At 41.8% G+C, this 26,674-nt stretch overlaps 2 protein-coding genes across 2 annotated transcripts in view; one reads left to right on the top strand and one right to left on the bottom strand.

Moving 5' to 3' along the window:
- NKAIN2 (sodium/potassium transporting ATPase interacting 2) overlaps window positions 1-20,181 on the top strand; it is a 1,177,559-nt gene extending 1,157,378 nt beyond the window's left edge. The window contains exons 6-7 of the mRNA XM_075554606.1: window positions 12,251-12,332; window positions 17,843-20,181. Coding sequence (XP_075410721.1) covers window positions 12,251-12,332; window positions 17,843-17,852 — 92 coding nt within the window. The 3' untranslated portion in view covers window positions 17,853-20,181. The remainder of the gene's footprint in view (window positions 1-12,250; window positions 12,333-17,842) is intronic.
- On the bottom strand, window positions 8,492-8,954 carry LOC142452719 (small ribosomal subunit protein uS13-like). The gene has a single exon (XM_075553940.1). The coding sequence runs from the start codon at window positions 8,948-8,950 to the stop codon at window positions 8,492-8,494; it is 459 nt and encodes a 152-aa protein (XP_075410055.1). The 5' UTR covers window positions 8,951-8,954.
- Window positions 20,182-26,674: the final 6,493 nt, after the last annotated feature.

Here is a 26,674-nt window from a genome sequence, read left to right as displayed (position 1 = left end):
CTTTATAATTACAATTAATTTAAAGGTTAATTTCCTTTGGTGCTAAAATCTTATTTAAAACATTTACCAGGAAAAGGAAATTAGGATGTTACTATCAAGAGACAAAGAGTGCTTCTGGGAATCCATGCCTATTATCACGTAAAAATTAGGTTAGGTCCAAAGTGGGAATTTCAATTCAATTTTGTGTATAATAGATGGTGGTCAGGCCTGGAGTCTGTGGGGCTGGCCGGGACAGAGAGTGGAAGATTTGCGTTTTGTTTGTTCGTTGTTTATGTTTGTTTCCAATAAACAGCCCAGTGTACACATGAACAGGCCTGACACAAAAAGAAAATTGGATGTGGGTTGCTGCCTTTGTAACTAATGAACTTGATTGTGAAGGAATTCCCGAGAGCAGCGCTGCAGACGGGGCATAGCGGCACCTCCACACACCCCACTCCGGAATTTCTGACAAAGGGCCGCATGTCTGTGAGCTCCAGGCCAGCCAGTCCCACTGCCCTCACCCACGTTCCACCTTTCTCATTGCTCTGCTCTCCCCCTCTGATTGTCATGCCTCAGGTTCCAAATATTTATATAGAGAGAGCTATAGTAGATAGATAGATAGATAGATAGATAGATAGATAGATAGATAGATAGATAGACAGATAGACAGATCACATATATCTCCAATTCAGCGTCTCATCTCCCTGGCATGGCAGCATGACAGTAGTTACCACCAAAGGGAATCGCTCCTTGGCATGATATTTTCCCCATTCGAGGCGCCTTTGCGGATGCGCTCCTTTTCAATACCATTGGGATAGAAACAGAGATTTGCACAGACTCACACAGCTCTGAAAAAGAATAGCAAGTCCTACTTCATGTTTACAATATTGGAAAGAAACATTCAAATGACTTGCTGAAGGCCCAGCAATAACTTAAAAGCGGAAGTGGGCACTGAAATGGAGACTCTGGATTCTAACAACACTGTCCACATCACGTCACTGTAACACGGAGCTAAATCCTTTCAAAAGATGCGGGTCCAGGAAGCACACTGCAGCCAGGACCAGACCCCTCCCCCTTTGCCTTCACAGAGCCTCTGGTCCAATATGTGATTTGGATGGGGACTTATGGTCAAGCCTAACGAGAGTTCAGATCAGAAACGAGGAGGAGCGCCACCAAATGCCATTCAGGACACCTTTGTGGGACTTACAGAGGAAACAATCCATAATAGAAGGACGGGAGGAAAGTGGTTACTAGATAGGGTGCATTGGAGGGACGACTAAGGACGATGAAAATGATCAACCTGACTTGAATGGTTAAAAACTTGTCAGTTGATTCCCCCCCCCCGCCCCTCCCCCTCACACACACACACACACTCTGAGGCATGTTAGGTCTGATCTGGTTTTCAACATTTTCTGTGTTATTTTTGTTTGTTCACATTAGGGTTTATCTCAGATGTGTTATTTCTTTGGGGTCACCCTCTTGAATTTTTGTTACATGGTGTTCTGTTTTCAGTATGTGAAACCCAGGATTGATGAGCCTGTATGGGCAGCAAGAAGACTAAGGATTTCTCTGGGGTCCAGCAGATGGGATGAGTGAGAGCGGGGGGAGAGGAAACTGATGTCAAGGAGTCCAGGAAGGAAACAAATGTTTTGAAACTGGTTGGGGTAGCAATTGGACAGTACTGCTTGACGTGATTGACCTATGGCAGGATTAACTGCATTAACGCCCGATAATATGGCTTTAAAAAAAGAAGAAAACGAACCTCCAAAGAAGGGGGTGAAAACCCTTCCCAGCCGCACGGGCTGTCTCAATGTCCTTATTTCCCATCTGCATACACAGCCTTTTCATAGTTTCCATACAAGAGATTTTCTGGAAATTTCCTCCTGCGAGGGAACTTCTACTTGGGTAGCAATGGTTTCTGGGAAATATAGTCCCAACATGGTGCACGGACTCCACCCTGCTCTGCCAAATCTCCGCTCTCACTGATTTGCCTGGTCTCACTTTATATTACTAAACAGAGTGATTTGCCAGATCTGTGAAATAAAGAAACTCAGTTTCATTATCATTATATATCATACACGCACATATACATGTATACATCCACACAGGGTCCCTCGGGGGGCAATAGTTACATACTGCTGCTGACCAAAGTTTCAAAGTTTGGACCCACAAGTCCCTCCACGGGAGAGAAGATCTACGAGGACTATAAGCCCATGAAACCCTCTGGGGCAGTTCTCATGTCACATACGTTGGCATCAACCCAAGGATAAGAACAACAACAACACAAATCCAAGAGACGATGCATATGTGGGGGGTGTGTTTATGAGGTAGCTTAAAAAAAGTCATAGGAAAAAAGTGGAAGTTAAAAAGAACGAAAATTTGCCAAGAACTTTTTGAATCCCTGCATGTGTGCACCTGTTTGTATGATCCCTTTTTTCTACCTTATGTTCTCGCCAGACCGGAGTTGACTTAGTGGGAATTTGAAGTATTTCAATGGACCTACCGCTCAGCTCTCAATCCTGCTGTTGATTTTTATATTGATGTCATTCCATATAAAATTCTCATAGAAATGTCCCTTCTCTGTGCCTTATCCCAGCTACTCCATCCTCTGGCCTGGGTGATCTTCATTCTTTCATTTAAAACCTACAAATCAATTTTAAAACAGAATTCAAATCATTCCTTCTGTATAAATTTTTCTCACAAATATATGAGATCCAAAATCTATCTACAATCTATTCTCGGGGCAATCTTCTAATAATTCCACATACATAACATTTGACTCCCTCAATACTGTGAAGTTGGGCATGTTTTATTTTCCTGCTTCTTCTAGGAGGAAAGCAAGCCCCTGGGAAACTTAGATTTGTTAATGGACACAAAGCTGGTAAGAAATGGAGACATGTCTAGGGTCTTAAAGACTTGAGGGTAAGCAAGCAGCCATCTAGCTCAGGAGTAACAAAGCCCACATGGAAGAAGCACACCAGCCTGTGCAATCACGAGGTGTCAAAGGGATCAGTTATCAGGCATCAAAGAGCAAAAAATCATAACATTATGTGCTCACCTCCCAGATACAATTGCTGAAGACAAATAGGTGTATAAGTAAATGTGGTGAATAGATCTGATGGTGCCCGGCTATCAAAAGAAATAGCATCTGGGGTCTTAAAGGCATGAATATAAACAAGCGACCATTTAGTTCAGAAGCAACAAAGCCCACATGGAAGAACACACCAGTCTGTGTGATCATGATGTGTGACCATGATGATTCAGGCATCAAAGGACAAAAAGTCATATCATTGTGAATGAGGGGGAGTGTGGAGTGAAGATCCAAAGCCCGTCTGCAGACAACTGGGGAGATGAGCCCGTCAGGATGCAGTATAGCAACAATGAAACATACAACTTTCCTCTAGTTACTAAATGCTTCATCTCCACCCACTATCATGATCCCAATTCTACCTTAAAAATCTGGCTAGACCAAAGGATGTACACTGGTACAGATAGGAACTGGAAACACAGGGAATCCAGGATGGATAATCCCTTCAGGACCAGTGGTGAGAGTGGTGATACCGGGAGGGTGGCAGGAAGGTGCAGTAGAGAGGGGGAACTGATTACAAGGATCTACCGATTACATCCTCTCTGGAAGATGGACAACAAAAAGGGGGTGAAGGGAGACATCAGACTGTGTAAGATATGACAAAATAATAATTTATAAATTATCAAGGGTATATGAGGGAGGTGGGGAAATGAGCTGATGCCAGGGGCTTATATGGAGAGTAAATATTTTGAGAATGAGGGTAACAAATGTACAAATGTGCTTTATAGAATTGATGTATAAGAGTTGTGATAAGAGTTGTATGAGCCCCCAATAAAATGATTTAAAAGAAAAAAGAAAAGGCACAACATGAGGCTGGGCCTTCTGTCTTCAAAGTCTCAGATATATCTAGGGGTAGCACATGTGAATTAAAGATGGCAAGATCCTCATCTCAACAGCAGTCACTCAAACTGCTGAGAAGAAGCTGAATATTGACTTTACTGTTAATACAATTATAGGAATCTAGAAGTCCTGGTGGTTTAGTGGGTAGCCGTTGGGTTCCCAGGTCGAAACCATCAGCTGCTCTGTGAGAGAAAAACAGAGCTTTCTACTCCTGTAAAGATTTACAGTCTCAGAAACTCACATACCCTGACCCATAAGGTCACAGAAGTCAGCACTGACTCAATGGCAGTGGCTTTGGAGTTTGAATATTGTAGCAATTGCTTTCATTGACATGTTTTAGCATATGCAAAATTGTTACCACATTCAAAATATCATAAAAGATCTGAATCAAAGAAAACAAAGAAAGAAACAGAAACAGGAACCCGAAGAGCATGAGAAAACATGTGACAGACAGGGTTAGAAAGAGAAACTTCTGCTGTGATTTCATTCATTTGCTTCCCTGCTTCCTGAATCAGGAGCTCTCGGCAGCATAGCCCCTTATTGGCCTTTCGGGCATCAACAGGATAAAGTGGCCCCACAATAGGCTGTAGTTTCCTAATCAGAAAAAAAAAAACCCTCTGAGCCAGTACACTCAGAGTTTGACCACCACCAATTTCACCCAATTCCTGCGACCAAAAACCCTGAGTGGGCGAAGGCAGTTCGTTTGAATTTGACTTAGGGCTGGTTATATCCCTTTGTGTCTTTTGTGGAACTGCACGTGCCCTGGAAATTCCTACCTGCAAAGGGAATACACATCCCATCAATATTCATAGGCCCACACAAGTGATGTAATGTCTTCCAATGAGTTCTCAATATTTAGGCTGACCTTTCAGTCACTTGCCTTTGAAAATTCCTCCCCATGGTTTATTCTAGCTGTCTCTGAAAGCGAGTATGTCGACTAGTGGATCTGTCCCTTATAACTGAGGAACAATTTTATATACAATACCTCACTGCCAACATGTATTTAAAAAGGTAGCTTGGGGGGTTGCTGAATTCCATGTTCATGGTTAAAAGGTTTAAATAAAAAAGAAAGCTCACAACAGGGAGAGAATATACTTTAGGGGCAAATAGAATTATTCATTTTTCTCTTACTTAGTAATTTCTAAATTCCAGTATTAATAGTGCTATTAAGTCACTACTATTAGAACTGAGAGACAATTTATTAGTTTTAGATAATTTGCCTTCCCTGTGCCTCCATAGAAGTAAACATCCCCATTTTTCAGATAAAAGAACTAAGGTAAAGAAATCAACTGCCAAGAAAATGATCACATTGATATCATTAGAAGATTTAAGCCAAATCCCTTGGAAGATGCAAAATCTGGATACAAATTTAACTTTGTTGCCATGTCCCTACTGCTCAGTCTGATTCAAATGCTATAAACTTGTCTGACAGAAAGCAATGTTTCCCAACAAATACAGTTAGACACGTTTCTTTCTGTCAGACAAGTTTATAGCATTCCAAACATCCCTCAATGGCCTCTACTGTTCTTTTCTTTCCCATGTGAGTTACACATTGGTCTTCTAACTTTAAAGTTAGAAGTTCGAAACTACCAGCCGCTCGGTAAGAGAAAGATGATGCTTTGTACTCTCCCCAAGAGTTACCACTTCAGAACCCCCTAGGGGCCGCTCTACTCTATCTTACACGGTAGGGCATCGACTCCATGGCTGTGAGGTGAAGAGACGGAGGCTGGCTACATCTGACCTCGTCTGGCTTCAATAGGTCGAAGGAGAATCTAACTCCACACCATGCCAAGGCCAATTGCCACAGGACAAAGGTCAAGGATGCCTCCACCCCCAGTCCTTTACCCTACTCAGTAATTCTCTGCAACAGCCACACAGAACTCAAAGACAAGCTTGTGATTATAGAGGTTCATTAGAGAAATTAATAGATTGCCACAAGCCAGGATCAGAAAATATTAAGGTTACAATCATTGATCCACAGTACTGCCTCTTCTCAGCCAGCAGCCAAATCTCTCTCTAGTTGGTAGCCTCTCAGCCATGTGTCTCCTGGCCTCAGCCCCGGCAGCACCAGCCTGTCCATCCTAGTTACATTATGATCCTCTTTTTTTATTTATCTGGGTTCTTGCTGTTGGAGGCATCTCCTAGCCTGAGTCCTGTCTGAAGCGGGCATCACTCTTCAATAGAATCCTCCCATTTGGATGGTCGTTAGCCAACTCAACAAGCTGGCACATGGTGCAGATCCTGGCTCACTTCAGACCCCATCATGGCAAATGCTCTGGGCATCCCTCATTTCCCTCCTGCCCTTTTCTCGTTAATTGGGAAGGTCTGTGCGCTTCCTCGCTTGGGCGTTTTTCCCGGTTTGGGTCCTGAGTCTACCAATTAAACTTGACTGTTCATCTTTGTTTCTTTATGTTAGCCCTTGCTTTATCCAAAATCTTTGGATTTTGATTATGATCTGATCTTTCCTGTTATTCAGCACAATCTCTTAAAAATAAACTAATGAAATATTTAATAATAAAAACAACAGCAACGTTAATAAGCCTGGACTCAGGATCAGTGGTGGGGCCTTCCTGAGTACAGCTGGCCTGATCTGGATCTGTTCTCTGTTCTCCAGCACATGGGTGGGTGGGACCATGCCACTGAAGACCATTCTCACCCAAACAAGAGGGAGGGAATTTATGCACTATCTTCAATGAGTCTCCATGCCTAGAACATTTCCCCAGCTACAAACTACAAAGACAGTTTCAGTTCAGTAATTGTATAGATCTTCCAACATTATTTTAAATTAGTGCACAGCTATGTGTAATTCAGAAGACAATTCCCTTGTACTTTAGGAAAGTGAGTCAACAAGTGCTGTGGCTAGGGTATTAGTTCGTGCATGCCTGGGTTTATTCCAGATATGTTCCAGCCTGCCTCTGCAATCAGTGGGTTCTCTCCATAATAAACTCGTCGTAATCTGGTTAAGGTGACTTCAAATCAAAACGTTCAATCAAAACTGTGGCCTTCGAGAGGTGCGGCTCAGCAGTGAACTTGAAGGATGAGAGGTCAGTTCCGAAGGTGATAGATAGCAACTGTCTTTTCCAGTTTCCAACGGAATACGTTTGATGCGTTTTCTCAAAGGATATAGGATGATCACGTGGGCCTATCAGGAAGAAGTTTTAAGGAAATTGGAAACTGCATTGATAAGAAAGAGGCCAGCAAAGTTTCACAGAGGAATTGCTTCCCGTCACAATAGGGTGCCTGCTCGTTCTTGGAGACTAGCGAGGGCTGTCCATCAAAAGTGGTTTGGGGGGACCTTGCTCCATCTACCATTCAGCCTGGATCATTCCCTCCGGAATTCTTCTGTTCCCCAAACCCAAAGCACACTGAAAAGGAGCATGATTTGAGTCTCTTGAAGATGCCAAGCAGCCATTCTGACCTGGTAGAAATCAAAGAGCACAGAGTTCTTCAGGAAAGCACATACATTTCCATAGTGTATACACCTAGATGGGAACGTGTCAGGAAATAATAGCTTCACGTTCTGTTTTTGTTGTTGTTGTTAAATAAAGATTTCTATGATCTTGTATCAATACTCACCCTCATATCTTTTTATAAAATACTTGATATAATTCCATAGTTGTATCAAACTAAGTATTTTTTTCTCTTTCTTTATCCTGTTCTATGTGATTTAGAAAGATGATAAAGGAAACTGAATTTTCTAAGGGGTTTTCAAATCCTATTTCATCCAGTAGTCTACACTTAGTATCTTATTAAATCTGCACACCAATCCTCTGTGTTCTTACTCCAGTTGTGATTTGCTAAGCATCACACACCTGGCACATAATTAAAGCCACCCACAAACCCCGGTCCTTCTCACAGCAGTGGCTCTCTTTTTTCGCCCTATGACTCCCCTTTTGAGAAGAAGAGAAATGCTGCCTTGGAAAAGGGTTCCCCATGACAGGAACATTGTAGACTTTTTGATCCTTAGGCACTCTGCCCCAGACTCAACCCCGGGGATATTTATAAGAGAACAAAAAATCAGACCAATTTAAGGCAATAGAATAAGATGTTTGAAGAAATCTGACCATGGGCATTTCAAAGGAATCTTGTTGCTATTGTAAGGTGCTTTCAAATCATTGCCAGCTCGCAGGGAGCCTATAGACACGAGAATGAAGTACTGCCTGGTCCTGCACTATTCCTATAATGGCATTTGAGCCCATGGTTGCAGCCATTGTGTCAAAGCTTGGACTTCTTTCTTCACTACGACTGGTACGTGATGCTATGGGACCTCTTGAATAATTGAATATTGACCAACCCCAGTTATCCTGTAAACCCCTTCCATCTTCTTTGGATGCTTCCTGCATCCGTCAACATTGGGCAAGCTTTCAGTACTGCAACTCCAAGTTTGGTGTTTCTCTTCAGTTCTTTTGAAGTTTTCTGTTCAGCTCGTGTATGTCATCGTTTCTTCCACTTGGTGTAACTATTCTTTGTTCAAGAGCAACTTTCAGAGTCTCTTCTGACATCCACCTTGGTCTTTTCTTTCTCTCTTGTCTTTTTTTTTTTTGTGTGTGTGTATAAACTATTAACAGACAATGCTGATAGTCCTTATTTCTTCTTGGACACACCAACAGTTCGGCCACGGCAGCCAGTGGTCTTGGTGTGCTGGCCTTGAACTAGAAGGCCCCAGAAGTGGCGCAGCCCTCTGTGGGCGCGGATCTTTTTCAGCCACTCCAGGTCCTCACGGAGCTTGTTGTCCAGACCATTGGCCAGGACCTGACTGTATTTACCGTCCTTCACGTCTTTCTGTCGGTTCAGGAACCAGTCTGGAATCGTGTACTGCCGTGGGTTCTGCATGATGGTGATCACGCGCTCCACCTCATCTTCCGTGAGCTCTCCTGCTCTCTTGGTGAGGTCGATGTCTGCTTTCCTCAACACCACATGGGCATATCTTTGCCCCACACCCTTAATGGCCGTGATGGCAAAGGCTATTTTCCGCCGCCCATCGATGTTGGTGTTGACGACTCGCAAGATGTGCTGGAACTTCTTGGGGATCACGAGAGACATGGCGGCGGCAGTGGCGGCGGCTTGTAAGCCTCCGGTGGAAAAGCCTCTCTTGTCTTTTTAATGAACTTTTGTCTGATATTCTTAAAGTCATCCACAACTCATCTAGCTTTTGGTATTAGGGTTCAGTGCATTGAGATGCTGCCTGTGTTAGGTGGGATATGCTCAAGGTGGTATTTTGGCTCTCAGATTTTTCATTTTCTTCAGCATTGACCTGAATTGGTGTATGAACGCTTAACAATCTGTTCCACAGCTGGCCCTGTCTTGTTGGGGCTGATCGTGATCTCTTCCCCCAAATAGCATCAGTTGATTTCTGTGTTTTCCATCAGGCAACTTACCATCTTCCATATGTACAGTTGACAAGAGTGTCTTGTGTTGTTCAAAAGGTATTTGCAATAAAGCAACTGCCAGTCTAGGAGAATTCTATCATGCACCTCCAGCTGCCTTTCTCTCATCCAGGCTCTATTCTCCTGGTAATGATTCTTTCTCTCTGTTTCCCAAGATTGTGTTCCAATTACCAGTAGTTATCAGTTTTTCGGGTATCATATTTAATCAACTTCCAATTGAAAAAGCTGGTAATATTTTTCAATTTCTTCATCACTGGTCTTAGTTGTTGGTACGTAAATTTGAGTCATAATTATATTAACTAGTTTTCCTTGTATGAAGATGGCTGCCATCCCGTTACAGACAATATTGTACATCAAGATAGTTCTTGACATGGTCTTTTTGACCAGGAATGCAACATCAGTCCTCTTAACGGTTTCATGCCTGGCACTGTATGAACTATATGGCTATTCAACGCCAAAGGGCCAATCGACCAGCCCACTGCTAGTCACTAGTGCCTAGGATATCGATCTTTCTGCATTCCAATTCATTTCTGAAAACATCCAGCATTCCACAATCCGGTCATTCGTGGACATTTGTAGCTGTTTCTTTTCTTTTTGAGCCATGCCCGTCAGCAAAAGAGGGGGTGAAAGCTTTGCACTCTTCTCATCGTTACGTCAATTCTACTTTGAAGAGGCTGGTCTATCTCCACTGTATTCCAACCAGAGGCACTACAGTTACGAATACAATTTTAATTGGGTAATGCTTCCGACAATGTGGACAGTCAATTCCTTCTTCTTAGTCTATTCTTAGACTGGAAACGTCTCTGAGCCCTCCTTACCCCGGGTGATCCTGCTGATCTATGAAATTCCAGTGCCATATCTTCCGGCCTCACCGCAATGTTCCAGCCCCTACTGTCTGACAAACTGTCTGACACATTGACATGCGAGTGATGGAAGTCCTTCCTGGAACATCCTGATTCAGCATCCAGGCCCCTTCCAATTGCCTTCCTATCCCTTCTCAGCATTTTGTTGTGGCCGTTTTCCATTTGTCTCTACCACACCACCTCTATTACCATGAATGAAAACAAAGCAAGCATCAAAATATTTTTCATAGTAATCTGAGTTCTTGTAGTTTCAGCTACATAACAGTTTCAAATAACCATTTATTATGCTCCTGGATTCTGTGAGTCAGGAATCCAGAGTACAGTAGGGATAATTGGTCTCTGTTACCTAAAGTCAAGGGTCTCGGTTGATAAAAACGTGTACTACAGGCAGCTGGACTGGACTTTCTTGAAAGCATTTTCTCCTGCAGGTCTAGGTGTGGCTGCTAGCTACCAGCTGAAATCCTAGCTGGGACGCGGTCTAAATGACCATGCGTGGCTTTTCTCCAGGTAGGGTAGTTTCACAGCAGGCTGACTGTGCTTCGAGAGGAAGCACCCAAAGCGAGCAAAGGGGAAATGTGTGGTCTCTTATGCTCGCTCCTCGGAAGTCACCTTGTGTCATTCATGTCATATTTGCCTGGCCAATGTTACCACAAAGGTCTACCCACGTTCAAGTGGAGGGAAATCAAGCCAAACTCACTGCCATCAAGTCAATTCCCAATCTTAGGACTCTTAGGACAGAGTAGAAATGCTGGCTTTGCCATTAGCCGTCCAGCACATAAACACTTTATATCACATCAGAGGTCTACCTCAGCTCAAGTGGAGGAAGGTAGACCCAAACCCTTCATGACAGGAAGGCCAGAGGCACATCATGAGAACATGGGGAATAAGAGCTATTGGTGCACCAATCTTCAGAAAATGCAATCTGCCCTAGCAATTCTTATTGTATCTCCACTATCGAAAGGCTCGTTACATGCAGTTCTACTTGCGCGGTTACCAAGAGCCATAATGGACTTAAATGCAATGTTGTTGTTCTCGCTTTGTGTTACCTTTGAATGTTTAGGTTTTACTTCAAATATTTACCTCTAATTGTTTCAGGTGTAAATCAGTGGATGATGGGTCAGATGGGTCAGGACATCAGGAAGACTTGGAACTACTTGCTTTTGGGGGGTGGTGTCTATCTATATAAGACAGGCAGGCCAAGCAACTCCATAGAGACAGTGGCAGGACCAGCAGTTTGGGAGTTGGGTGGGGGGAATGATGCATGGGGAGGTGAGTGGTGAGCCAATAGTGCAATAATGACAGGCGCAGGGGGATCATAAGGGTTACAAAATTGACAATGAGGAGGTGTACTGTTCGTGGTTGGGTTAGATCAATCAAAACGTATCTGAGAGGTGAATAATGGGTAAGCATAATAATTTGATGACAGGGACAGCTATGTTGAGTTAATTGACATCAGCCTACCCATAGCACCATGGATTGGACCAATAGAGTGTCTACTGTTCTTACTAGTGTTGTAATTGCTGATGAGTACATACACTTGAATAATCATTACTTTTATGCTGTAACATTTGGAATACATTGCAGAAAACCTATAGCCAACCCAAAAGGCATATAGCATCTTTCACATGCAAGAAATTTTAATGTGATTATTTCTAGATCAGTGGTTCTCAACCTTCCTAATGCTGCAACCCTTTAATACAGTTGCTCGTGTTATGGTGACCCCCAACCATAAAATTATCCTCATTACTACTTCATAACTGTAATTTGGCTACTGCTATGAATTGGACGACCCCCAAGAAAGGGTCATTCAAAATCCCCCCCAAAAAAAGGGGGTTGCAACCCACAGGTTGAGAATCACAGGTCTAGGTGGTTTGAGAAGAATGCATTTATTTTCCTCCCAAATGAATAGATTCTTATAAAACAAGAATTGAATCACATAGTGGAGACAAAATAAAACCCTAAAGGAACTTACTTTCTCTCTCGATCTCTTCCTCTCTCTCCACAATGAGTCACTTTTAATTTAATAATTAACAAAAGTTTCATATTAGCAATTACTTCTGGAAAATTAACTAATGACAATCATCTCTTCTCAGTTGATTTTATAGGTGGCTTTGACTCTTATGGCTATCAAGGGCCACAGAAGACATCTCATTTACAACTGCAGCCGATGTACATGTAAGTACTTTACAGCGAAAGTAGTCTTCTGGGATGCTAAAAGATGGTCAAGTAAATGGAACTGGGACCCCAAACCATGCAGCTGCCGTTATAAGATTCTTGGTGTTTTATTTTCTATAAATGTTGTTTTACTATAATAATTCTATTGGTATTTTCTTTATAATTTTTTTACAATTTGAATGATCTGAAATGCCATATCTAAAGTTAGCTTTAATCTTGGATTCAAAATCTGATATTATATACAACTATACCACTTCTTTGACTTATCCCCGAATTTTATATTTTGAAAAGAAGATAGCCTTATAGGCACTAATATGTAACTCTAGATAAACCATATGTCCTCGTTTCCCGGGAAGAGTAGTCCCATTCACACCTGTTATCTTGCTTCCATTATTACCAGCACCTTCCTTTTATTCCCAAGAGTGCTCTGCTTTGAATGATAAATGATAGGATCAATATAATGTTCAAAAAAACCAAAAACTGCACGATTCTCTTTCTCTGTCCTTTTCTGATGTTGCAAGTGAAATGAAACTGAAACATTAACACTGAAACTTATCAGACCCTTAACTCTAGCACTCAAGAGAGCAGACATACCATCAAAGCCTGATTTTTATATCTGTGTTTAGGCAAATTCCCTTGGATAACAACTGATAACAAATTCTATATATCAGTATCAAGTGATATGCTGAATTGCAAGTGAAGATCAAAATAGAAAGTAAGATTCCAATTCATGTTGAAATGTAAACTTCTCACTTTGAAGACATGTGCTTGTTGTTATTGTCCTTGCCCATTGAACCATTTTACCTTTTAGCATCTTTAGGATGTAGGATAAGAAATGGATTTTTGGAGTATTTCTCCCCCAAGGAGAGTCAAGTAATCTTTAGCTAGCCCTCTTTAAGCTTTGGTAAAAAAAAAAAAAAACAAGGGCATGAACAGGCATCATAGTAACTGAATGTTTCCTTATGTCACTTGTCGTGTTAGAAAAGCATTTGCCAACACAACACACAAAAAGACACTATCAGTTCTGAGATCAGCCTGTACTACAGATCATTCATAACATCCTCTCCATAAACAGTCTAGCCCCCATGCCCTCTTGTACATCCCACAGCCACTGTCATCATTTGAGTCGTCATTATCTACGACCTTAAGCTTTCCAGTCACTCTTTCAGCTCAAAATCCCTCTTCCCACCCTCCACTGGCTTCTAAGTGATTCTTCCTAAAATACTATCCCGGTGAATCCACTCCCTGCCTGAAAACTACCATTGATTCATTCTTACCTCTGTAAGTCCTTATCCTACCCTGCAAGCCAACTATCATCTGACCCTAATAATCTGCTGAAACTGTATGCACGGTCTCCAAACCTTACTAAGGAGTCCCAGTCACGTTCGATGTAGAAAGACACTGGGGGAACAGGAGTACAGGAGGACTTAGAACTGACCTCTGCTTTCTGCTTGGAGTGTGCAGTCTGAAATAGTCTCTGGCCAGTCGAGCCTTTTTCCTTCTTCTTCTCTTTGTCCTCCAGCTGAACTACAACCTTTGCCTTTCTCCAAATAGGGCCTGAGTTTTCCTAATTCTTCTTGGCACCAAAAGGTATCTCCCAACCCCCTACCACCACTACCACCACCACCAAATTCTGCGTTTTGAAATCCTGATGTTCAAATTCTACTTTCTTTATAAGCATTTCTCTGTTTTTCTGTCTGATACTTCGCTTTTGTTCCTGGCATGCATTGCAGTTCTTCGTTATTTGTACTCAAGTGATTACTATTGTTCCAGGAGATTCTGATAGCTAAAATAAAAATAATTGGATGATAACTCCTTTAAATTCCTTACACTTCCTCCCAATATTGTAGCGCCATCAAATCAATTCTGACTCACAGCAAGAGAAGATAAAGCCTCAGCTTTCTATTATGGTGGTTTCGAACTATTGACCTTGCAGGTATCAGCTCAACATAACCCACTGTGCCACCCTTCGTCTTGCAGTGCAGGCTTGTGTAAAGGGTTCGATTTTTAAATAAAGGTAAAATAGTAGGAAGAGTAGTTACTATTACCTATTAGATCAATAGTATGTATGTCTAGGTACTTTAGAGAAACAAATCCACAGAAACTCATATACAAGACAGAGTTTTATATAAAGGTTAAGCACACATCAAGAAAACATCCCAACCCAGTGCTGCCCAAGTCCACAAGTCCAACATTAATCCATATGTCCAACATCAGTCCACAAAGTCCTCCTCCATCTCACAAAACAGATGCAATGATATCAACTGCAGGAGGAAAGCTGAATCAGTGAAAAGGTAAGCATCTCAGCACTGGCAGGGGTCTCCACACGACTGCTCCAGCACCCAGGGCTGCATCAGGGTAGGTCCATGCAGCTTCTCCTCAGGGATATCTTGCAGGAAGTGAGCCTTGCCAACTGAAGCAGGGAACTGGCTAAGGCAGCTGCACCCTGGCCCGACCATCACAAAGCAAGGGACCCAAGAACTCGGAAGGCAAGGCTCACTGAGCCATTTATCTCTCCGCCCTTCAATTAACCTCCCATGTGTTTATCGGCCAGGTTGGCGAAATAAACGAACTCAAGTGGTTCTCAACCTTCCTCATTCTGTGATCCTTTCATACAGTTCCTCATGTTGCGGTGACCCCCCCCCCCCCGCCAGCCATAAAATTATTTTCATTGCTACTTCATCACTGTCATTTTGCTACTCTTATGAATCGGGTGACCCCTGTAAAAGGGTCGTTAGACCCCCCAAAGGGGTCACAACCCACAGTTTAGAACTACTGATTCAGAGACTCCCAAAGCTCAATGGATCACCATGGAGTCAATGTTGACTCCTAGAGACGTTCCAGGGGAGGGCAGCACTGCCCTTGAAGGCTTCCCGTACACTCTCAGGCATACAATTTCATTTACATAATGCTATCTGATCTCTGTGAGCCTGAATTTCCTTACCAGCAAAACAGAGATAAAAGCAGATTTACTTCCTATAATTGTTCTGAGATGATATGAAATAATGTATGTAAAACATAATGCCTGTCACATAATGCCTAATCAATATGACATTATTAAGAATAAGGCTTCTCCCAACATGACGCATGGAAAGCTTCAGTAAGTTAGATATTCACATATACTGTATGTCGTTCCCTAAGGATCTCACACACGATATCCACTTAAGTAACCAATAATAATACCTTTTTGTTCCACAGTAGACCAGAATATTTACTAGGCTTGCAGTTGATTATTTTTGACCATATGCCGTACATACTCAAGTATAAATTGACCTGAATATCACCCAAGGCACCTAATTTTATCACAAAAACTGCATTAAAAATGTGCTGAAAAACTAGGCTTATACACGAGTATATATGGTGTATTCCTACATATCACTTAACATTTCCTTGGTGCTGGTCTATATGATTGATTAATAAATATTATCAAGCTATAATGTAATATCACCACCCTTCTAGAGATCAGCTGTACTACAGCACAAGAATGCTAATTACACATACACAAGTATATTGTTTCAAACAAGCACTTGTAATTCTAAGGATATCTATGAAGAGAGGGCTGTACAAAGTTACAAAGGGGCTTTGAAAAATTCATGAAATGTTTTATTATCTTTTAATTCTATATTCCATGAACTTTCTAAAGTCCTGTGTATGTACCTTTGGCCAGTATTAAATTATAGGAGGGCAAAACTTGTTGTAATTTTTATTAATTGGTATAGTTTAAATGCCAAAAAATATTATTTTCCTCTTTCATTCTTTGGAATAATAAAATGATATGTGAGATCTCATTTCTCATGAAATAAATGAAATGTTCAATAGAATACAAATATTTTGGAAGCTGAAATATATACAAACTTAAGCTCTTTAACAAATAACTAGTCAAAATACTATTGCCATCCTTTGAACAAAAGATTCCTTGAAACTAAACACCCAGTGCCCTTGAGTCGACTGCAACTTACAGCAACTCTGTAGGAGAGGGTAGAACCGCCCCCTGGATTTGAAACTGTAACTCTTTACAGGGGTAGAAAGCCTCATCTCTCTCCCACCGAGCGGCTGGTAGTTTAGAACTGCTGACCTTGCGGTTAGAAACCCAACAGGTAACCACTGCACTACCAGTACTCCTTAAATATCTTTTAGGGACTGCATATACTGGAACACTAAAATTGTATTGTATAAATGGTAAAACTAAGCCAATAAAAGGAAAGAAATGTCCATCAACTTGCTAGCAGTGTCGCCCAGAGGACTCGGAGGTGTTCCTGATCCCTGAGTGCCATGTTCTCCCCCGCCTGTCCCCCCTCCCCCGTGGGTCTCAGATTAACTGTGCATCTGATTTCGCATTTCCCCCCTAATTTTAACTGACGAATTTGTCCGTCTGCACAACAACTTAGTTGCCATAATTTCATACATAACACCCTCTGCTTTTTCCCCCCTGCAGGTATTTCTTCTTTGATTTTTCATTGTTAAGTAATGAATGAAAGGATTTTTCAACTTTGTAACCCATGAGACAAACCATTTGAAATGCTCTCTCCATTCAAACCTGTGGCAAAACAAAGCTGCTTCCCACCTAAACCTCACTCCCTGCTGAGAAGCAGAGACCTAAACTCTCTATTCTATCCTTCGGGTGTGCTGTTTCTCCTCAGCCAGCCATCAATAAGTCTTGTAAAGTACAAGTAATTTAGCATCACGGGCAGATCTGTGTTCAAGCACCCAAAAATATTATAGTAAAAGCTGTTTCTTGAAAGAGAGCGAACGCTTAACAGCAGTGTGCACTTTTAGCTGTGGGGTTTGCCATTAGAGCTGCGCATGCTCTGTGACTGAAATCCTGGGAAAGCTACGGACACAAGGCGTCCGGGATGCGCATCCACAGCCCGCTTTCAGTTCCCTACGTCAGGGGATGGCCAGTCCTCTTTGGGGGTTTCAGAGAGGCTGGACGCCCATCGTTTGCCATCCTTCGGATTCCTTATAATCCACCAAGAAGGAAAGATTTGATTTTTGATTTTTTTCCTTCCAGTTTGGTAAGTCCCTTCAAAATTATTAAACAGCCGTGAAGCCCCTGAACAAAGACGTGTTCACAGATAAATTATCTAGAAAACTGGCATTTTGCCTCCCCCTGGCTTCTCTGCTATTTCCAGTGCAGATCTATGTGGGCTCCCCACAGCAGAAACTGTGATAATGTCCTGTGGCATATTTGAAAACATCACATTCTCGTGGACAGTCTAATTGTAAGAGCAATAAATATCCATTTCCTTAGTCTCCAGAAATAGATTTTAAATAATCGCAAGTGACTTCTCTACCCATGAGGTTGCACTGAAGGATAAAACAAAAGGGCTTCTTTACTTAAAACACAACTTTGATTTTTATTTTTGTTTTGTTTTTGCTTGCTCTTGTGCTTGGAGAAATGAGAAACGGTGACAGGCAATTGGCACCTCTTGTTCTCCTTGATTAACCTACAGAGAGAGATCTACATATATAGCAATATGTATCCCCCTTTCTTTCTTTCTTTCCTGTAGGTCAAAATAATCAAGATGACGTCAGTGCGTCAGCCTACGGACCTTCCACGGAACTTCTTTTGCGGTGGCCTCCTGCATTTTATAAAGAGCAAGAAGCGACTGAGTTTAACTATCTAGACGTATTAACACAACCCAAAAGGCCGCGCGCGCGCGCACGTACGCACACACTCATGCACGCACACACTAATTTCCACCGGGGCCTCCACGTTCTAAGTGAAACCTACAGGACACGCCCACCTTGGATTTCCAGAAAGCTGGCTTCTGTCGCCTTGGCCTTGGGAAAGTCCCAAAAGCCCCCTTTTGTGCCCTCCGCAGGCCACGACCCCCTGTCTGGGCGAGCTCCGAAGATGTCATCCTGGGCAAAGTAGTTCGCGCCCTGCCTGCTGGTCTCCATGCGTCACGATGGCACCACGGCTACTTAGGCCGGGTCATTGCAAAAACATACAAAGCACGTCGTGATGGCCTGCGAACTGAAGTCCGAATTGGCAGGTTCTTTGCCCCAAAGGCTGGACCGTACATACTTGCCTTAACCCACCTAAATTGTGCGCCCCCAAATCTCAGTGCAGACATCCATCTCCATATCACGTCCTCACACCCTGGTGTGAACCCCGAATCTGCGTGTTTCATGTCGCGGACCAGACTGCAGAGCACAGCAGCCGGCGGGTGTCTGGGTAAGAAACCTGCCTGTCAGCAAAGTGCTTTACCGGGAGCCTCCGCCGTGGCAACAACAAGAACCACAATAACAATTGTCCTTCTTAACATTCTTTAATCTGGTCTTCTACGGGGGGGCGGGGTAGAACGCAGTCAAGCGTACTTATCTGCTAAACGCACTCATCGCCTGGCAGCAGAGCACAGAGCGGCATCATCACCCCGAGTGCATTTCTCGCACTCGGGTGCTTTTCCAAGGATTGACCAGTAGGTCTTCACCAACCCACGCAGCAGTAGGGATTCCTATCAGCCGAGGCCAACTCACCACGTGTTAGCGATGTTTACTCTTTTATATCTAGTTCAAAGGGAAGACCCTGTGTAGGTGACCTTTTTTCCTAACGTCAGCGTATGAGATTATTTGGGGTGGGGTGGGGAGCAGTAGTTACTTGGTGAACTGTTTGACATCTCTTTGTGGTATTTGGGGGATCTGTTGTGTGTTAGAGTGTATATTAATCCTCCTGTATTATTGTGGCAGAAAAACTCTGCTGTTGACGTAGTTGGCAACAAGATGCCTTTGGAAACTTAATAGTAGGTCAATGTGTTTATGGAATATTCTGAACTCCTAGGAAGTTTTGTTCTATGTTTTTGAGCATTACTTTGTTTTCATTAGTGGGAAACCTAATTAGCTCAGACTTATCAGGAATTCGGATGAGTCTTCTGTCTTTGGAACACCTGAGACGGTAAAATCGGTCCTTCTTTTCTTTTTGATAAACACATCATCTTAAAATGCAGTCAAATTCGGACAGGGAAAGTTACAAATTGGCATGGAACAACCTTTATTTCTTTCTTTCCCCTGTGCAATGTATCATTGGTTAAACTATTGTGGAACTACCCACTGAGATCCACAAAGCCAATCCCATTCCTGTGTTTGCAGGGATGTCTGTGATATACACATGCAGACACATCTGAAAATGATACAGGGACACAACGTGTCTACGACAGCCAACACAACACAAAACGTTCCAGAACTCAGGCTTGAGTTTTCTCAGTGGCTTGTACGTTTTGTCCATACACACATGTATAAAAAACACAATCGTAATGTATCAGTGAAACCTCAGATAATGACCTAACAGTGACATGCATGTTCAATGTGTGAGAAAATATTTACCAGTGTACTGTCCTTTGACTCCTAAAATATAAGTACTCTACATGCCAGAAGCAATTCTATGCGTGACTATTATAGTGAGGTTTCATTGTGCATCCATGCGATGATGAGATTCCACCTTATCATACATGTGTATGGATACAGATTTCGGCACACAAAATAAGCCCTCATATTCTTGGTTTAAGTTGCAGCCAAGTTACCACCAAATCACTCCTGTCATCACCACCAAAATTTTCAAAACAGTTGTTGACTACTAACAAGTAATCAGTGGACAGATCTTTGTTGGGAGCAGTGAGCACAGTCGTGCGACTCTGTCTGGGAAAACATCTAAGTTGCACAGCTGTACCCTCCTCAGAATCCAGTGAAGAATGCTATTTTTCTAGGCTGAGCTTTTGTTATAAACCTAATATTCAGAAGGCAAAAGTTATAATCCTGATGTGTCTTTTTCTTTGCATTTGTTAATTCTGAATGTATTTTTAACAGAGTGATTTTTTGACTTATTAGTGTAATTTGCATTTTAAAAATAAATGGAAAAACAATGATGTTTCTGAGCCATCCCTGAAATCTCCTGCCGCTTCTTGCCTTTGTATTTGATTATGTCACTGACAGGGAAACACTATTAAATTTATGTGAAGGTGGTGCTGGCCTCCTGTGCTGGGAAGGGGAAGAAATGGTCAGGCCGTGGCACAGTTGTAGCTCAGTCGTGGGGGGCACATCCTGCCATTAGCTCTTCACAGAATCGCTTCTTTTACAAGACTCTCCGGAAGAGACTTGCAGTCATTTAGAAAACATATTTTTCCTTTCTTCAGTCATCAATTTCTAATTTAGAGGTAACATCGGGGTACTCATTGACAAAAGTGTTATTAGGGTGCTGTTTTATAAAATTTGGTTAAAGGTAGATGGGGATTTTTTTTTTTTAATCAACCAGTGCCATAAAGTTCATTCCAACTCACAGACCAGAGTGGAATGGCCCCCACCCTTTGCATTTCTGAGATTGTAAATCTTCACAAGAGCAGAAAGCCTCTTCGCTCTCCTTCCATGAGGCTGGTAAGCTTCCAACTCCCACTTTTAAGGTTAGCAGCTCAACACTGAGTCTGGGTACGTTAGAGAAACAAATCCACAGAAACTCCTATGTAGAAGAGTTTTACATAAAGGGTAAGTGCACATTAAGAAAACATCCCAACCCAGTGCTGCCCAAGCCCACAAGTCCAACATTAACCCGTATGTCCAACACCAATCCACAAAGTCATCCTCCATCTCACAAAACACACGCAATGATGCCGACTGCAGGGGGAAAGCCGAGTCAGTGAAAAGGTAAGCATCTCAGCACTGGCAGGGGTCTCCACACGGCTGCTCCAGCACCATGGCTGCATCAGGGTAGGTCCATGTGCCTTCTCCTCAGGAATGTCTTGCAGGAAGTGATCCTTGCCAGCTGAGGCAGGGAACTGGCTAAGGCAGCTGCACCCTGATCCAACCATCAGAAAGCAAGAGACCTGAGAACTAGAAAGGTGAGGCTCACTGAGCCATTTATTTCTCTACCCTTTAATAAACCCCACATGTGTTTATCAACCAGGTTGGCAAAATAGACTTTAACTATCTCAAACATGTAACCCACTAATTACCACCAGTGCTCAGTGCATTTCCTGCCCCTTTAATGATTTGATCACCTTTGTGTTTGGTTATTAGAATATTAATATTTCATTTAAAGCAATAATATTCTAATTAATATTAGAACAATATTCTAATTAACATTTGAATATTGATATTAATTTTAAACAATAGAGAGAAGGGTGTTGGGGTCAGATACACAAATTGAAAAGACTAAATGCTGCCATTTGTGTTCCTACACTCAATCTTTGCATCGATGGCCAGGATCTACATATTAAAGGGAGACACTGTGCCCCTGCCAGGCTTGCACTGGCTGACGGGGTCTGCCCTTCCTCCCAATGTACCCAGACACACATCAGCCCTCAGAAGCCAAAATGCTGAAACCGATAGAATACAAGGAATGCTTTGAGGTTCCTTTCAAAGGAGCTGGAGATCAACCTGTACTTCTTGACTTCTGGGCCACCTGCTGAGAACCTTGTCATTGATCAAGCCTGTTTTTACTTTCATTCCTTGTATGAAAAGCATGCTGATATGGTGTTCCTTGAAGTTGATGTGGAGGACTGAGGATGCCGCTTCATACTGTGAGGTCAAATGCACACATCTCAATTATGTAGAACAACTCTATATATGCATACATACGCACATTGATATGTGTGTACATATATGCATATATCATTATATACACAGTGTATATATAAAATGTATACAGTATATATTATATGTGTGTATATAAAGAGAGAGAGGACATGAGCCACTGTGGTGCAATCAGGTAAGTGTTGGATTACTAACCACAATGTCAATAGTTGAAATACACCAGGCTGCCCCTAAACATGGGAAACCTCAGGAACCCTAAATAAAGTCATTATGAGTTAGAATTGACATGATGAAAGTGAGTTTTAGTGGTTATGTATACATATTTGAATGAGCTTTTAAAAGTTCATGGGAAAATTCCATGGTCAAGAGCATGGTCCCCACAGTTGGAGAAGTGGTTACAAATGGTCTGTCTCAAACTGCTGGATCAGAGGATGAGCTGGAGACCTCCTGACCCAGTCACTGTGGGGGCTGATGAACCAGCAGCAAGTCAGGCACGTGGCTGAGAAGCCAAATGACGCTAAGCTTGATAGGCAATATGGCGGGTCTACAAGGTAGATGCAGAATCCAGACCAACAAGAGGGGAGGTTGGTTCCACACAAAGTCAACTTACACAGAAAATAAGTCACACTGCCAATGAAGCTGCCTTGCAATTATATCATGGCTGCGCGAGACAAAAGCGATAACCCACGGCCCTACTTTTCCAAGAACAATTTGGGTGCTCACAGCCAAATGTAGAACCCATCATGGAGTTGATGACTTTATGTTTGTTAGATGTTGTTATGAGGGGGATTTCAACGGCAAAACTAAGAATCCTGACCCAACCAAATCGACACAAAACCTATCACAATTGTCCACAAAGACAATGTGCTCTATCCTACTTCGATAAGTAGCAATTTGGACCTTAAAAGTTCACGGGCAATCATTGAATGTCTTTCCCTGTCTGGAACAAAGCAGAGTGAAGAAAATTGAAGATGCAGCTAACAAGTAGTGCTTGGTCCTGAAGCCAGAAGATCTAGATGGTCCCATCTGTCATTTCTACCTGCTCTGAAATGGCTCATATTAGAGGGTCCTGGATACAGTGGGAGGAAAATGCAAAACAAAATCATAAAATACACCAGACTTACATCTGTCAGACAGAGACTGGCGGAACCTTCAGGACAATGACTTTTAGTTGCCTTTTGAGTCTTGAAATGAACTTACCCCTGCAGCTTGATATTCAGCCACACATTCAGAGGAACAGTAATGATAGGGAGGAATATACTCTTAGAATAACAAATAATTTAAGGTCCAAAAGGGTAGCATTTCACAAGAAAAAAATTTCAGAAGGGCTAGGAAAGAAGTAATGAAAATGAGAAACAATAAAAGTGGAATCAATGATGTTACATTGTGGAACTTGACTTTTAATTCAGATAGGTGAACTCATTTTAAACAAGACACATTGAAAAATTTTATAAAGATATACTGAAGCCCTGAGAAGTTACAAAATTATTTAAGATTACCACATATCCTGGAAATGCAACTAGTTTACCAATCCACAGAATATGCAGAATAGGTGTTCTGGTCAGAATATAATCAACCAAATCTTAGATAGATCGGATATATATGAGACATATCTCAGAATGAATATTAATACAGATGATCGTAAGATGCTCCTAAGTTAATGCATACAGAGTTCAAGTGAAATGGATTGAAACAGTGACTTTAACGAAGAGCCAAACATGACAACAATTGTAGGGATGACACAGTGCGGAGCAGTGTTTCCTTCTGTTGTGCAGAGAATTTCTGAGTGGAAACTGACCTGCCCACACCTAACAACAAAAAACATAGTTGAAAAGTTAAATGTGCTTTGTCATGTTTCAGTTAAAAAAAAGCAACACACAAAACCTATACCCATATGTAAGGAACCGTGGTGGCATCATGGACTCAACACTCGGCTACTTTCTGAAATGTCAATGCTTCTAATCCTCCAGCCACTCTATAAGAGAGAGATGAGACAATCTGCTTCTATAAAGGTTTCCATCCTGGGAAACCATATGGGACTGTTCTACCCTGCCCTACAGGATCTCTGTGAGTCAGAATCACTTATGAATACCTGAGAGGTTATGCTTACTTGAATAGCTCTATCTTGAGCAAGTACTATATTCAACAAGAAAATATCCCTATAGACGTTTTCTCTGTCATTGGTAAAACGTCAGTGCTCACGTCTTCTACTCAAGAAAATGTGACATCAAGATCCTTACAGCATAAGAAATGAAGCCCCAATTAATTTCATCACATGTGAGTCTTTGCTTAGAAGCCATGTCCAATTCTCTTCATTTGATTATATCTACATGGCACCCACTTACAAGAAATGAAAGAACAAGATCTGTGATTGATATATTATGTCCAATTAAAATTATGCTGATATCTTGAAACAATTGCTTTTGATAGCTTTGGGAGCAAAATATCTTAGACATTTATGGATTCTGTGCCATTTAATTCACAAAAACTCAAACTACTTAATACATTCAAGGGCCTCATTTGCCATTGAAATCTGCACAAATATCATGAGATAGAACTTTCCCTGACTGCAGAGAAAATGAAGGTGGGTTCATTTTATCCTAAAATGGATAAAGACATTTTTTAAAAATATACCTTCCCCTTGGTTGGTACTAAGCTGCCAACTGGTAGGTTTCCATAAAGAGTAGATGCTTGAAAACCCAACTGAGCTGTTCTGTCCAATAGGTGAATTGGAATTGACTTGATGACAATCAGAGTTATAATGAGAGTGTTTTCAAAAGTCCTTGACCATTATAGAGCTTAGAAATAAATGAGCTTAATGTTGCAATGAAAGTTGATGTCAGGAAGATAAATTTCAGAAAGGAAAGCCCCTTTTATAAGGAGCAAATCGGCATTCTTACAGAGTCTATGTAGCAGAATTAATGCAAGCCTTTTCTATACTAGCAGCACAGAATTGTGAGACCTTAAGAATAAAATAGGTATGTTTCTTAACTTCTCACTCTATTCTCATATGAATGCAAGCTCTAACAGCAAAGGAATAATACAACTTTAAAAAAAGATTGCAAATTGATGCTGTCATCCCCTGGATGATGGATTGATTCAATTAATCAGTAAGTCTTTCCTAAGAGTCCTTCAGGGAGTCATTTACCAGAGGTATACCCTGTTTACTCCCCTTCCGTGTGCTGTCATTTTTCTTCATTATTCTTCCAGTTTTACTCATTATATCTTTGGGGAATCTGCTGATCTCCATGGGCAGGGAGGTTTACACAGCTGTCCAGATATAAATCTTCCAGGCTTCAAACCGGACGCCACCGGAACACCTGAGCCTCTCGTCGTTGCTGTGACAGGCAGACCAAAGCGCTCTCAAGATGAAGTCAGGGGGAAGCGAAACAAATGGTAAGTCACCAGGAAAGAATCCCATTGAGTGCAGATTCCAAACAGTCCTCCATCCGCTTGGAGATAACAACCACTTGCCCCATATCGTGGAACTGGGCTGGCTGCGTGGGTGACCACCCACCTCCAACAGCAGGCAGGCAGGACAAAGACAGGAAGCTGAGTTGCAGAAACCTGTACTGATAAATCATGGAAGAAAAGACATGCTTAGGGCTGTATGTTACGTTGTGTGCTGAAAGGTAACTATTTTTAATCATAAAACATCTCTATTTGCAAGGGGCAAAAAACATTGGTCAATGTTTAGGTTTTAAAAGACAGGATGCCAAAAGCCATCGTGAGAGGAATCTTACTTTTATATCCTTCGATTTGCCTGGGCTCACAGCAAAATGAAAATGCGGGTCTCTTGTTCAAAGAACAGGACAATCAAGTGCCCCTAAAAGTACTATAAAAAGGATTTTCCTTTTAGAGATATTTTGTTACTTATAAAAGATAACGCAATGGTAAAATATGACTAACAATATTAAACTGTAACTTGCAAAAATTTTATTGTGATTTTGTAAAACAATTGAAACAATATGGCTCACTTTTGGGCAAGTGTATTTATAAGGTCATCAAAATGCACTTTTAGCCACTTCGCGGTTAGTCAATATAATCCAATCAATATTTGCCAGTCACTCTTGGTAAATGCATTACAATAAACATTTTATAACTTTTCATCTTATTTTTCTCAAGCAACTGTTACTGGAGCTATTAATATTTTATAGGCCATGGCAACACTGGAGCACATTTCTCCGCTGGCCGCCCTGCTGCAGACAAGACGACCCCTCAGAGACTTCAGCCTGGAAAAGGCAGTTCTGTCCCATCAGATGGGGGCGCTCTCAGTAGGAACCGACTCAAAGACACACAATAAAAACAGAGGTAATCGTTCTGGCAGGAAAAAATTTCTAAAATGATTAAACGCTTTATAAATTTTTAAATGAAAATCTGCATTTCCTTGTAAATGAGAACTAGAGGCAGCGGCATTTTAGTGTTTTCCTGGCATTTCCTGTAACTCGGGGTGGTGGTACAAGTGCTGCATGATTTACACGGAATTCGAAACACCTGCTAGTGTGTTCTGTCACTGTATCTTCGAAACAGAACCAGAAAATTGATTTTCATTATCCTTCTCATTAAGAAGTTGTTCATCTGAAACTTTTCATGACATTCTTGTCTGCCCAATGCTGATGCGAGACGAAGCTTCCTTTCTGTCCCGCAGCCTATGGGGTGTTTGCTTTGCAATGTGGTCGCCGCTCTTAATCCAAGAGGCTCCTTCAATCATTCTAGTCACTTTGAGGGGCTTTATTGCAACTTCCCTGTACATTTTTATATTTTAATAACTGACTAACACGGTTTATTGCCTGCTCTCCGACAGTTCCTGCCCCCGT

Source organism: Tenrec ecaudatus, chromosome 7 (genome assembly GCF_050624435.1).
Source record: "Tenrec ecaudatus isolate mTenEca1 chromosome 7, mTenEca1.hap1, whole genome shotgun sequence".
Classification (NCBI taxonomy): domain Eukaryota; kingdom Metazoa; phylum Chordata; class Mammalia; order Afrosoricida; family Tenrecidae; genus Tenrec; species Tenrec ecaudatus.
The sequence above is the reverse complement of the archived record's forward strand: the minus strand, read 5'-3'. Positions and strand labels throughout refer to the sequence as shown.

Bases quoted from the DNA above. Each gene is read 5' to 3' on its own strand.
- LOC142452719 (XM_075553940.1), bottom strand. From the start codon at position 8,950: ATGTCTCTCGTGATCCCCAAGAAGTTCCAGCACATCTTGCGAGTCGTC.